Here is a 13,987-nt window from a genome sequence, read left to right as displayed (position 1 = left end):
CATGTTGCATTGTACCATGGTGCTCTACACTGCATTACTTGAGTGGGCACTTGAGCAGCAAAGCACACTATATCCAGCTAGTCCCACATTTTCTTCCCCAACTGATACATGGGAATAAAGTACAAGATAAGATGTGTTCTCTGTTCCCCAACTGAGCTGATTTTAGCTTCACAATGGTTTTCAAAGCCAGGGGCCAATAAAGCCAACATTAGCTCAGGCTACTACAGCAGAATGCAGAGGCTGGGTAGCTTAGACAAAGGGCCAATGGTGAGATTCTGATGAGGGTCTCCTCTTGGTTCAACAGTTACCTGCTGGTTGTACAGCAGAAAATAGGGAGAATGGGAGGAAATACTTATCTTTTGTTGGGGATGGGTGTGTGTGTTCATGAGAATGTGTGCATGTGTGGAAGCCAGAAGTCTGCATCAGATATCTTCCCATCTCTTTCTACTTTGCTTTTCTGAAATAGTATCTCTCACTGAGACCCTGTTTGTCTAGAATGACTGGACCCAGATCCCCCTGCCTGTGCCTTCCCAGCACTGAGATTACAGATGAGCACTGATGCACCATCCAGGATTTTTATACAATAGGTGGGGATTGAACTCAGGCCCTTAGACTTACACAATGAATGCTTTGCAAGCTGAGCTGTCTCCCAGGCCCCTGGCTTCCTTCCTTCCTTCCTTCCTTCCTTCCTTCCTTCCTTCCTTCCTTCCTTCTTTCCTTCCTGCCTGCCTGCCTGCCTGCCTACCTGCCTTCCTTCCTTCCTGTCTTCCTTCCTGTCTTTCTTTCTTCCTTCCTTCCTTTCCTTTCTTTCTCTTTCTTTCTTTCTTTCTTTCTTTCTTTCTTTCTTTCTTTCTTATGTGTAGCCCAGGCTGTCCTCGAATTTGCTCTCTAGACTAAGCTGGCCTCAAACTAAGATATCTGCCTGCCTCTGTTCTGGGATGAAAGATGTGTACCACCATGGCTGGCCTGATCCCTGTATTTCTTAATCTTTTATTACAAGGACACTAATCCAGCTCACACTGGCTCTAGGAACATAACTCAATAACCTCCTGGACGCCCAACTTTCACTTTCATGACAGTGAGCATTATGTTTCAATATATGTAGTTACGAGGCAAAACACTGATCACACAGAACTTGAGAAAGGGCATCTCTTTAATGAATTATTTTAATTATGGGGGTTATGCCTGTGAATGCTGATGCCTGCTAAGGCCAGAGATGGCAGATCCCCTGGAGCTGCATACTCTCTGCAAGAGCAGTTTGGGCTCTTAATCTCTGAGCATCTCTCCAGCTCCCAGCCCCTGCCTCTTGAGTACTGAAAGCAAATGGCCAGTGACTAAGTGTTGCGAATGAGGAAGGGAGAAACATCTGAGAAAGGATAGGAGGGGCCAGCTGATGCTGAAGGTTGTTTGACTCTCCTTTTGCCATATGAGAGATCTGTGCTTTCAATATGTTTATTATTTCTTTGTATGTTAAAAATTCTATAATTTCCTCAAAGAAAACTGGAATATACAGGTTAAGCACTCCTATTCCCAAATGCTCCAGAATCCCAGGCTTTTTGAGCGATGACACAATGCCACAAGTAATATGGGTGGCCACAGCATGGGTATATCAAACATAGCACATAACATCACCTTTTGGCAGAGTACACACGGGGTGTGTGAAACAGTTGAATGTGTGTTTAGACTTGGACAGCATCACCAAGGCATCTCATTAAGAATATGCCAATCCCAAATCTGAAACAAAACTCCCCTGTTCCAAGTGATTCAGATGTAGGACACAGAGCCTGTAATAATCAATTAATGTGTAATTCCATCATTTTCTTGTTTACTTTCCTAATAGGTAAAGAATAGACATTTTTTCTCATAATGAAGATACACAAAGGAAAGAAACTCTGTTCGCTGTACTTTTAGTGTATAATAATTTTGTTTATTTCCCTCTTCCCTCTTCTAAAAGGAGTTTAGAACAAAGTCAAGGGAATGGGACAAACAAGAGATCCTCTATCAGACTCACCTAGTATCTTTGGATGCTCAACAGAAATTACTATCTGAAAAATGTAATCAATTCCAGGTAAAATGAAATTTTATTATTATTACTATTAAATTATATTGTCTAAATTGGAAAATACAATTAGAAGTTAATTGCTGCCATCCTTGTATTCAATAATCTACTTACTCATGGAAGTGTGAACTGAGGGATAGCAGTCATCTTGGGTCTAATGTCAGCACAGTCATGTGCATGAGCACTTTGTGACCATGATTTTAGTCTCTGTGTCTCAAAGTCTGGTGTTGTTATGTCTTTAGACAACATATGCTTCCAGGTAGTTTGGACAATCCCTGTGTAAGCATTACAGCTCAGATGGAAAGGTATCCTGGCAGCCAACACCGAACAACAAACCTCACACAAGAGATTTATTGAGAGGAAAAAAATCAGAAGGGTGGCTACCTCTGCTTGGGAGAGAAATAGCAGTAAACTGAACAGGATACAGGGCTTATATAGAGAGAGTTTCTTGGGAAGAGGGGGGAACTTTTCAGGGTGGAGTTTTCCAGGGTGGAGATTGGTGAGATTTCATGTCCAGAGATTGGGCTTTGTTACTCTGTAGGGTGGGGTCAGGGTCCAGCAGTTAGGACAGTTAGAGTGTTCTGTGGGTGGAACCTGGCAGTTAGAAGTCCTTGGGGGAGAGGTCTGATTGGTTCAATGGGCTTACACCCTGCACTTGGGGGCCAAAGGCAGGAGAGGAGGCTCATGAGTTTGAGGCAAGCCTGCCTCGCATAGTAGGAATCTGACTCACCAAAAACGAACAAAACACAAAACAAAGTTTATGTCTGTATGGTTTGTTTCACATGTCCTTACCCCCCTGTGTGACTGAGCATGTCCTGATGCACTTGTTAGCATTGTTCCCCCACGCTCTGTGCATTTGGTTTGTGTCACTTGCTTTTCCTATCAAAACATAGAGGTTTTGCACATTAGGAATTACTAAAACCAGTTATGTGTTAGCAACTGTTGTTTTTTTGTTGTTTTTTTTTTCCTCAATCTGTTTCTGGTCTTTATTTCTTTACCATAGAGACATTTTCAACTATTATGTAATTGAATCAATATTTTTCTTTTATTATAGCTTCTAGATTGTCTTTGTTGATTAATGAGATCTGTCCTCCTCCAGACCCCTTCCCTGCTCCAAAGTTATGCAAATGCATCTTTTCTTCACATCATCTGAAATTGAAGTTATAAACAAGCATAACACTGTACTGTATAGGCCAAGCTTAATACTAAAAGATATCTTTACTAATTCTCTTACTTCTTTGCCTGTATGGAAGCCTAAATAATCAATTTATGGAGTTATCATATTTCTCAGAAACAGGCACAAAATTACCAAACTCAGCTAAATGGTAAGAAGCAATGCCCAGAGGACATCAGCCCTGAGAACCCTCACATGATGTGTGACTCAGATCCTGGCTGTGAGGCAAGCCAAAGAGATGAGTTCATTATTGAAAAGTTAAAATCGGCTGTGAGTGAAATAGCACTGAGCAGGAACAAGTTACAGGATGAAAACCAGAAGCTTCTGCAAGAACTGAAGATGTGCCAGAGGCAGTGCCAGGTGAGGGTCCATGCTTTCAGCTTCATTTCCAGCTATTGATGAGCTACACAGATGCCAGCTGATACGGACAGTTTTATGACAGATTTCTACTACTGCACTGTCAACTCAGGTCAGAGCTCCCTCCATAAGTAATTCTCACCTGAGTAAATTCAGTAATCTCATGGGTATCTTAGCCTCTGGAGTTTTTTAATAGCACAGTGACAATGTGTATTATCACCCGTGCATCGGAACAGCCGTCAAAAACCTTTGTGCCTAAAAACCATACCCCAGTGGCCACCCACCTTCTTCCCCTCCAGGCTTATATTCAGGGTTAGACTTTGGTGAGAGGCATGGAGCTACTCTTTGATTTAGCACTGGGAGCTCTCCATGCTAGTCCACTTCCCACCATTGTAGCCAAAGCACTCTGGGTAAACCATGAAGATTAAAGGTTCCTTTAGGTTCATGGTTTGGGAATGGCCTGTGGTGGGGCACAACATCATGATAGGAGATCAGGGTAAACTAAAACCTCATGGCCCATGGCAAAGGGGAAGGAGGACAGGCTGGAAGTCCAATGGACCCCATTTCCCAAAGCTTCAACCTCCTGGCTCATACAAACTCTTTGGAGAATAAGGCAATAGCACGCAAGCCTTTGGCCCACCAATGGATCATCACACTTGGTCATAAACCCCTGCAGAACGGTCTTCTGGAACTGAAGGTTGTGGTGACACTGTCGGATTTATAGACTGGTAAGTATGTACCCAGTTTTGTCTTCCTTAAGCCATTTTTTGTTTTCTTTCTACTTTTTGCAATGAGCAGGGAGATTTAGTAACAGCACCCTTCAAAACCAGCTCTTATTATCCCGTAATCATTTCTTACCCATGTGAATTCAGACACTTGAAACTTCCTTACCAGTCTTTCTCTGCTTCTAGTCCTCCTTTCCCACCTCCAGATGTTTCTACCATTGTCTTCATTCAGCTAACCCATCACTCAGCTCCCCTCATTCTCCCCATCCTAAAGCTCACTACCTAAGCAGACCTGATTCTCTGAGATACTCTGCTCTTCAACTCTCAGGAACATTTCCTAGTCTTGGGCCAGCCCCTTCTTCCCCACACTGCAGTGTCACCTAAAGAACTGTCCTGAAACATCTGCATCACATCTGCTCTCCCCCATGCCCTCTTCCTCTGCATTTGGGAGGGGACAGATCACAAGGCTCCCACATTCTCTTCCCCAGTGATATTTCTAAGAGACCTGCATCTCCCCCATCTTAAACTCCAGTTTTGTCTGGAGAAAGGCATTATTCTAACATTAATTTGAATACGGATATAAACAAACAAACCAGATTGAACTGAAAATACTAGACACTGAAGAAGCCAGGCATCCTCCAGATGTAGGACAGGTGTGATGGCATCTTCCCTGGTTCTGTCATAGTTTAAGATTAATCATTGTCTTCCTGGAGGTTGGCCAGGGTCTCCTAGTATTCAGTTTACTAGTTACCCACCTGCCTGTGAGGGCTATTTGCAAAACTGCTGGTTTTCTCTCAGCAGGATTCTCTCCTTCTCTGGGATGGGACACTGGACCTACCTTCTGTTTAAAGTCAATGTGAGCATACATTTCACTGCTGTTTTCACAGGTGAAACCTGTGCCAGATCACACTCAGTGATTAAGCAGATTATCTTTATAGGTCCTTCCAAAACCTTCTGCTCTGGGCTTCAGTTCACACTGCATGGACTGAAGAACTTTGTGTTTTGTCTCTACTTGGGGCCTTTTTGGCTCTGATCCCTGCAAGTCTGTTCCCCAAAGTGCTTGCTGAGTGGGTTGGGACAGACTTAAGGATCCACAGAGCTTTGCTAGCTAGACTGTCTTGCTGGATAGTGAGCTCCATGTTTGGTGAAAGACCCTGTCTCCCTTTCTCAATAAAATAAAACAAAGTGGAGAGCAATAGAATATACCCAGGGTCCATCTCTGTCCTCCTTACATACCCATGTGCACTCACATACCACAGACATGAGCTTGTGCATGTGCACACACATACACACATATAAGTTACAGGTATTAAAAAAGCAAACCTAGTGATTGTGGAACATGCTCAAGAGGAAAAAAATCTGTTGTCCTAATAAAAATATTTTTGAAAATTGAAAAGTAACTTGGTTCAAAAGTTTCACGATTTCTCTTTGGAAAAAGCACCAAGTCCCCTGCTTTTTTCCCTCCTCCCCGTGTTTCATTTCCTGCTGACACTTATGACCTGTCCTTTTCAGTGAATGCTGAGAATTCCTTGTTTAAGCTTTCCAGTTAATTTGAAGGTTTAAAATCAGTGCTCCTTTCAGAGCATTAGACAAGTTCCCAACTAAACAGATGGGCCTTAGATTTGTTTTACAAAATTTGCATTTTATCAATTAAGGATTAGTAGAGGTAAATAATACTGGAACCATAATAGGCATTTGTGAAAAAATTTGTCCTCTCCTTTTAGCCACCTGACAGAATGTTCCACATCTTGCATATAAATGCAAAAAGACAACTATCCCTATTTAAATTGCTGTCATTTAATATGTCGCAGATGCCAGCTGTGTCTGCATCTTCTCCAGGCACATCATTTGTCTTTCTGCAACCCTGAAATGTGTCAGCACACATATCCCACTGCTCATGTTTATTTACTATCCTACACACCCCTCCTGTTTTTAAATGTGCAAGATTCTCCATTCAAGATTAATGACAAAAATCAGTGGTTCTGCCTCTTTCAAACATCTATGCTGGCAAAGTTAACTTCTCATTTGCTTGTTAAGACACTTCTAAGAACTAGAGCAACACTGTCCAAGAAAAATATAATCCAGCTGTCGGTCTAATTTAAACTCTGGAGTGTTTGTTACTGCTTTTTGTTCTGTTTCATTATTTTGATATTTGAGACAGGGTCTCGTGTAGCCCAGGCTGCTTTCAAACTCACTATACAGCCAAGGTGACCTTGAACTTTTCATCCTCCCCTTCCTGAACTGGGAGTTTGGGTGTGTATTAGCACACTCGGGATTTGCAGCACTAAGGACAGAACCCAGGACTTCATGCACACTAGATAAAGCACGGTCCCACCCGAGCTCCATCCCCAACCTGGGTTTAAAATCTTCTTGTAGTCACATTAAAGAACTAGAGGGAAATAAGTAAATTTATTGTAAATAGTATGTTTATTCAAACCAATACATGTGTATATCAAAACACTGTCGTTTAAAACATGAACAAAATGTAAAAGTTATTAATGAGATCTTATAGTTTTCACACTAAGTCATCAAAAATCTGTGTCTATATTACACCGACAACATACCTACATCTCAGTGCTAAATGCCTGCTCTATATTTGGGATTCATAAAATATCAAAATTAAAGGGAGCTTCCAGTGCTGAAATTGTTGCAGACACGCTTGAAACTTTCCCAGCAACAAAATCATTTTCCCAGATAGCTGACACATGCACAAATAATTGATTTGACTTTCATGCAAAACTGTATCAATTTCAAAGCTACCTCCTAGTTTTAAACATCCATTAATTCTCATGTCAACTTGGGCTTATTGAATTCAAAGCAAGAAGATAATTCTAGACTTACCAATATCAACAAATCCTTCCAGTTGTCCTTATACTTTTGCAGCCAGTTTACATCATACTGTCAACCACAATCTAATTGCCTATTTATCTGTCATTATTTCCAACATGTACAATGTACATCTTAATTTACATTCATGCACCTGTGGTGCTGGACCATTACACTTCATGTTTCTCCTGGATACTCATCTGTTTTCTATAAACAGAACAAACCACTCCTGTCACCCTGACACCACAAGTCACCAGCCTAGAGTTGGGGCTTCCCCACTTCAAGTTCTATGGTAGGAATTCCACCAAGCAGAAAGCCCGGGCTGCCCCTTCTTCACCTGTATATCATAACAGGTAGCTTTTGCATTACGGTAAATTGCTTTCCTACTGTATAATTAATTGTTTCACGTCTCTTTAGTTTTTGAAATTTTAACTCTACCTGAAAAATCCCCACTCTTTAAAGCAGATAATACCTAAACCAATCTCATAAGACATCATTTTGAACCTGTTTTTAAACTTATTTCTGAATCACCAGGAATGTGAGTGGCTAAGTATTGTGATCAGCCCCTCCCAAACCCTGGCCCTTGGGAAAGACATGTAATTGAAGGCTTTTGCTTTAAGAAAACTTCCTGAGAACTGCAACCATTTAAGTAGAATCATTGCTCATGATTGCCAAAAAGTAGAGCTAACCCGCAGTGTGTACTGATGAACAGAAACTCAGGATATGGTACATCCATGTAACAGGATATACTTCAGGCAGAAACAAAAACAGATGAACCTTGGAAATTTGCTGAGGGTAAGAAACCAGCTGCAGGAGCCACTTCCTGTGGAATACCCTCTGATTCCTAGGGAACTGCCAGCATGGCTGCAGAAGATCCTCCAACAGGCTGTGGTGTGCCTGAAATGGGCACACAGCACCACCATAGAACTTGAGATGGGAAAGCCCCAAGTCTAGACTGCTGACCTGTGGTCCTAGTGTGTGCTCTGGGGCACAGATGCTAATCTCCCTCAGAGAGTTCACCATCCTGGACAAAGACAAAGAACAAATGACCAAACCACATCAATGCGGTCACCCTGTGTGCCAATCTGAAGCCCTAAAGGCTAAACAAAGTACAAAGTGTGACCTTTAATCAACACTGGTGCTTTCTGGTTAATAAAATACTAAGCAAATGACAGATAATCACATGACCAAGGCCATAAGCCAGCCAGTGTACTTGTGTGAATCCCCACTCCTGATGCCTCCTCCCTTCCACCAACAGACAGCCAGGCTCTGAAGCTCCCCATACCCAAAGGCAGAAACTTACCTCCACCCATCCTCCTTCCCTCTTGATACTGATTTCTCACTGTGCCTTGGCTTCTCCCACCCACCTGCTGAGGATCCCTGTCCATGCAATTGCCCTTTCTCTCCAGTACAGATCCTCTGCTTCACTTCTGAACTTCTCAGGCCTCTTGTGGAGCCACGGTATTCCTAGATGCTTCAGCATTGACTGCCGTGGGGAAAGAGATGAATGAGGTTCCTAAGTCATCGTGTTGCCAGCTTTGCCAGGAAAGCAGGTTTATGGCCTTGGTCATTCGATTATCTGTCATTTGCTTAGTATTTTATTAACCAGAAAGCACCAGTGTTGATTAGAGTTCTCACTTTGTACTTTATTCAGCCTTCAGGGCTTCAGATTGGCACACAGGGTGACCGCATTGATGTGGTTTGGTCATTTGTTGTCTTTATCCAGGAAGGTGAACTCTCTAAAGGCGATTAGTATCTGTGCCCCAGAGCACATACTAGGAGCTCGGCGAGGATTTGTCCAGAGAGTGAAAGGAATTCTGTAAGACAAAGCAAGCAAACGAGGAAAAAATGCTTCATTTAAAATTAAGCACATTGATTTATTGGTGCTAATTTTTAATTATTTGACAGTTTCATACATGTGGTGAATTTTAGTCATTTTCACCCACCATTACCTTCTCTCAGGCCCTTCATCCCTCACTGTATCTCTCCTTCTTCCTAACAAGCCCTCTTGGTACTTTCATGTGTGAGTGTGTGTGAGAGAGTATAGTATGTATGTGAGAGTCATCTCCACAGTGTTCATGCCACTATTGCACCAGCAGGCACGTGTTGCTTGATATGTTGGTGGCATCAGGGTCTCCCACTGAGTAACACCATTGGCACATTTTCTCCTGCAACAGCCTGTGGAGCACATTCTGGACTTGGAAAGCTGTCCTGCAAGGAGCAAACTACCAGCTCAATTTCCCCGTGTCTTGCAACTATTATTTCAGCAGCAGGATCCGGTGGGCACCCAAGAGCAATGGCAATATCCTATGTTGTCTTGGGGACTAGATTTTTTTAATATATTGTGCACCATATTTCTAAAGTGAATGCCAAAAATTCTTTTAATGCAGGCCATGGAAGCAGGATTGTCGGAGGTGAAGAATGAGTTACAGTCACGTGATGATCTCCTGAGGATTATAGAAATGGAAAGATTGCACTTACATAGAGAACTATTGAAAATGGGAGAATGCCAGAATGCTCACGATAACAGGAAAAGGTACAGTTCCCACACTGGAGAGAAAATCCTCAAAGTAGGCTGTGTGTATGTATTTGAGGGCTTCATATTTGAACTAGAATAAAGTTTATTTGAATTACCATGCATTCTTTAGGACATCAGTAGGAATAGTAGTGTAGAGCTGGTATTTAATTGTAGATTTTCAGAGAAGGGAGATTTGTTCTTTATTCTAATTGTCTCTGGTTTAGTTGCCCTCACAATCTGCCGCCCCATACACAAAGTTACTGCTTGTCCTGGAGGGATGGCTCAGTGGTTAAGACTTCCAGAGGATTCTAGGTCAGTTCCCAGAATCTATGACAGGTGGCTCACAAATGCTTAGAACTGCAGTTCCAGGGCACCTGATGCCTTTGTCCTCTGAGGGCACCTGCAGCCATGTGCACAGACACACATACAAACGCATAACTTAAAATAAGAAATCCAGAGTAGACACATACTGCATTTTTCACAGCCACCAGAAAGTAGATCTCCTGAGAATTCAGTGTTTGGGGTTCTGAAGAGAAGAGATCAGAAGGTTTCTTTAACAATTCACTGCTGTGGAACTTTCTTCTCAGAATCAGCAAGCTAATGAAACAAATGATAAGATTTTAAAAATCTGAATGGCTAAATGATCAAGGATATTTGTTGAAAGATAATTGCTACTGCTTTTCAGACAGTAATAATTTCTTCAAAGTTGTAGGACATGGTAACATAGAAAGATGGCTAGTGGTTAGGGCAATGACTACTCTTCCAGAAAACCTGGGTTCAACTCCCCAGACCCATACATGGCATCTCATAACCATCTATAGCTCTACTTCCAGAGGATCCAATGTCTTCTTCAGGCCTCTACTGGCACTACACATACTTAACACGGTGCATAGACACAGGAAGAATGCCCATACACATAAAATAAATATAAATCTTGGGGAAAAAAGCCAACGTCAGGCTAATCATGATGGCACAGATCTTTAATCCTAATACTAGGAAGGGAGAGGCAAGCAGATCTCTGTGAGTTCTAGCCGAGCCTGGTCTACACAGTGAGTTTCATTCTAGCTAGCTCTACAAAGAACAAAACTAATAATGTTCCATCCAAACACAGCCTGCTTTCTTTCAATACATAGTTCCTACATATTTGGCCAATACAAACTCTTTTTTATCCTCGGTCAAACTGTATGATCATTTTGGTCTCCAAACTATGTCTTTTTCATTTGGAGGGACCCCTCAGATGTCTCATTCTGGGATTTGATGAGATGCCATGTACTGAGCATTACAGCTTTCCACCATGTTTGACTCCTCAGCCTACCTTTGTCTTGCCCACTGCCGTCTTCAAATCCTTTCCATACAGTGTCATGGCTGCTGCCTGTCTGGTCTGTTGTCTGGGTTTCTTTAATTTGACTCTGCCTCTTCTATATGGTTTATTAAGGTGAAGCAGCCCAGAGCTCTGGCGCAGTGACTAGTGATTTTCCCATTCATTTCCAGCACCTTCCCTGAAGATACTAATTGTGTCTTCCTTCCTTCTTAACCACTTCCTTCTTAACAGCACAAGCGCCATGAGCTGACATGTTTTGCGTTACTAAACAACAATTCCAAGATCCTTTTCCTAAACGAAAGCCATACTTCCTTTATCTATTTGTGTTAGCATGGTCATGTTTTCTAAGCACTTATCCCTATCAGAATGGCTGAACCTGGCAGCTCACCACAAAGTCTTGGTGGTTGCTTCAGCACTGCAGCCCTTGAGAGTGCTTGTCAAGAATCTAGAAATGAGAAAGTTCTTTTCCCCTTTCCAAATCATAGCAAGTGAGAAATTTAAAGACTCCTTTTAAAATTGATGCTTTAGAAGTCTGTTAGATGAAGTGGAAATACAACACATTAGTCGGTGAGAAACAAACAGGCACTGGAAAGTAACATGTAGTATGTACTCTGATCATACAGAAGCAAATAATACGTAGTGTGTACTCTAGTCATATGAGAAACATGTTCACTAGGATATGGAGAGAGAGCAACATTCACAGAAAGCTGACAGAGGGTCTTCCAGGATCATTACACAACAGTGGCTGTTATGCTCACACACTATGTTGGCCCACATAAACTAGCATATGGGAAGTGTGTGTGTGTGTGTGTGTGTGTGTGTGCGCGTGCGCGCGCGCGCGCGCAAGAGAGAGAGAGAGAGAGAGAGAGAGAGAGAGAGAGAGAGAGAGAGAGGAGAACTGTGATGGTCAGAAAGATCAACCCAGCTTAGACACCTATACCTCAGGGAGATTGATATGTACCTTTGAGAGATCCCTTATTTCTAATCTTTAAATTAATTATTTCTCCATCATTGCTCAGATTTGGAGTTTTCGTTTTATTTTGTGTGCTTTGTGTTTCTAATATTTGGAACGCCCTGGGATATCTCCAGAAAGCCGGTTATACTCCCAGGTAACTCCTATTGAGCCACAGCAGACTACAGTGGTGATCTCACCTAGGTTTCTGGAGCTGCTGTCCCCTTCCACTGCCACCCCATCCTCCACCACCACCCACCCTCCCCGACCCCCACTCTGCTTTGTATTTTAATGACTGGTTCCAGTTTACCTTATAGGGAAGTAGGCCTCACTAGCTATGCTTCTCTGAGCATCAGGTGGGGTTGTCCTGCCAGGAGTTTCCCTGTCCCTCACACCCCTCCCCATGTTAACAAGTGGCTGCTTTTCCATTTTATATGCAAATAGCCAAAAAAGGGCACATTTGAGTTCCCTTCCTGGCCACACTGTCAGATGTCGGCATTTGCGATGCTCCCCCTGAGTTTCTGACGTATTATCTTGCCTTGATGCATCAGCACTTGGTGCACCAGCAGTTTCATGTATTTCCATTTAAGCTCCCATGCAATTTTATTACAAGAAGCAGTCTTTTCTTCTTATTCAAAAATCTTATCTCCAGGGGATGGAGCACTGGCTCAGTACAAGCACTGCTAGCTGCGTTTCCAGGGGTCTTGAGTTCAATTCCCAGCAACTACATGGTAGCTCACAACCATCTATAATCCAATGCCCTCTTCTGGTGTGCAGGCATACATGGAAACAAAGCACGTGTGTGCATAAAATATATAAATAAACTTAAAAAATCTTTTCTACATATGCAACCCCAATATTTTGCCTATTTAATGTATAATTGAAATGACTAGGAACTGCTATCTTTTGTCCCATTAAAACCACTCTCACTAAAAAACAAAAATAGTCTCAGGGTTTGGAATTATTAGAACTTGCAATTTTTGTAGCTATTGGTGTTGACAATATAGTGATCTATCTCCACAGCTTCCAATGGTCTAGACTAACGATATAATTTACAATTTGTCAAATTAAGCTTAAGTGCTGCCTGCTTTATTTTTAATTTTTAGACTTGAAACATCATATTCCCCTTCTACTAAAGAAGCAGAAAGGAAAAGGAAAGAGTTGTTTTCAATGGTCTCAGATCAACCAAATCATGAAAAAGAATTAAACAAGGTATGGAATATGACGAGGTCCATTCTTCCAGCTCTAAAGTCTCTGCATAAAATTGGCTTTAAAATCTTCCTTCTCGATCCCTTCTTTTTCCTGCTGTATTTTCTCTGAAAGAAATAATCTGCCAAGCGGATAATTCTGATATTCTGTGTGAACATAAATCTTGAATTATTCTGCCAGCGGGAGACTGCAGATGAAATGTGGAGGCGTGCCTTCTGAGAGAGCCCAGACTGATGCTCAGCATGTGGGTGACCTTGGGGGACCTGCCTGCAAGCCTCATCTAGGATGGGGTGGTTAGTACTACAGACATAGTGAATGAATGTCTGCCACTCCAGATAGGGCATTGACTCTAGACCAAAGGATTCCACTCAAGGCTCATTTGGTAAACTAATGAGCTTATCAATTACCTACAGAAGGGGGAGGTGCATATTTATAGGATCATGTGGGATTCGGAGGCAGTTACATCACTGAAAAGCAGGAGGGTGATGTATCACAGAAGCTGCAACTCTCTTAGCTGGCAACTCCGCTGCAGTGTCCTGGTCCCAGCAACTGTTAACTACTTTGGGGATCTTACAACTTTAGGGTACCCTGGACCTTCCCTTGCAGGGGTTTGTTAGTTTCCTGAGTCTTGTGAGCTCTGTTTTCAGTGCAGAAGGGAATGTTTCAACTCAGAGGAAACAAAAACACTACTTCCAACCCCCTGAGGTTATGATGGGATGAAATGAGCCAATGTCTGCTGACACTGTTGTGGCATGTGCCAGGAACAAACTGTCCCAAAGATTTAACAAAGCCTACGTCACTCAGTCCTCATGATCATCTTTAAAAATGGGATCTATGTCTTCCTCT

At 42.3% G+C, this 13,987-nt stretch overlaps 1 protein-coding gene across 2 annotated transcripts in view; it reads left to right on the top strand.

Moving 5' to 3' along the window:
* Positions 1-13,987, top strand: part of Deup1 (deuterosome assembly protein 1) — a 47,581-nt gene that overhangs the window by 9,497 nt on the left and 24,097 nt on the right. For both annotated transcript variants that reach the window (XM_027410861.2, XM_035443473.1), the window contains exons 4-7: positions 1,955-2,068; positions 3,351-3,593; positions 9,532-9,677; positions 13,039-13,144. In XM_027410861.2, the coding sequence (XP_027266662.2) occupies positions 1,955-2,068; positions 3,351-3,593; positions 9,532-9,677; positions 13,039-13,144 (609 nt within the window). The remainder of the gene's footprint in view (positions 1-1,954; positions 2,069-3,350; positions 3,594-9,531; positions 9,678-13,038; positions 13,145-13,987) is intronic.

Source organism: Cricetulus griseus, chromosome 4, assembly GCF_003668045.3.
Source record: "Cricetulus griseus strain 17A/GY chromosome 4, alternate assembly CriGri-PICRH-1.0, whole genome shotgun sequence".
NCBI lineage: Eukaryota > Metazoa > Chordata > Mammalia > Rodentia > Cricetidae > Cricetulus > Cricetulus griseus.
This window is presented reverse-complemented; position numbering and strand designations above follow the sequence as displayed.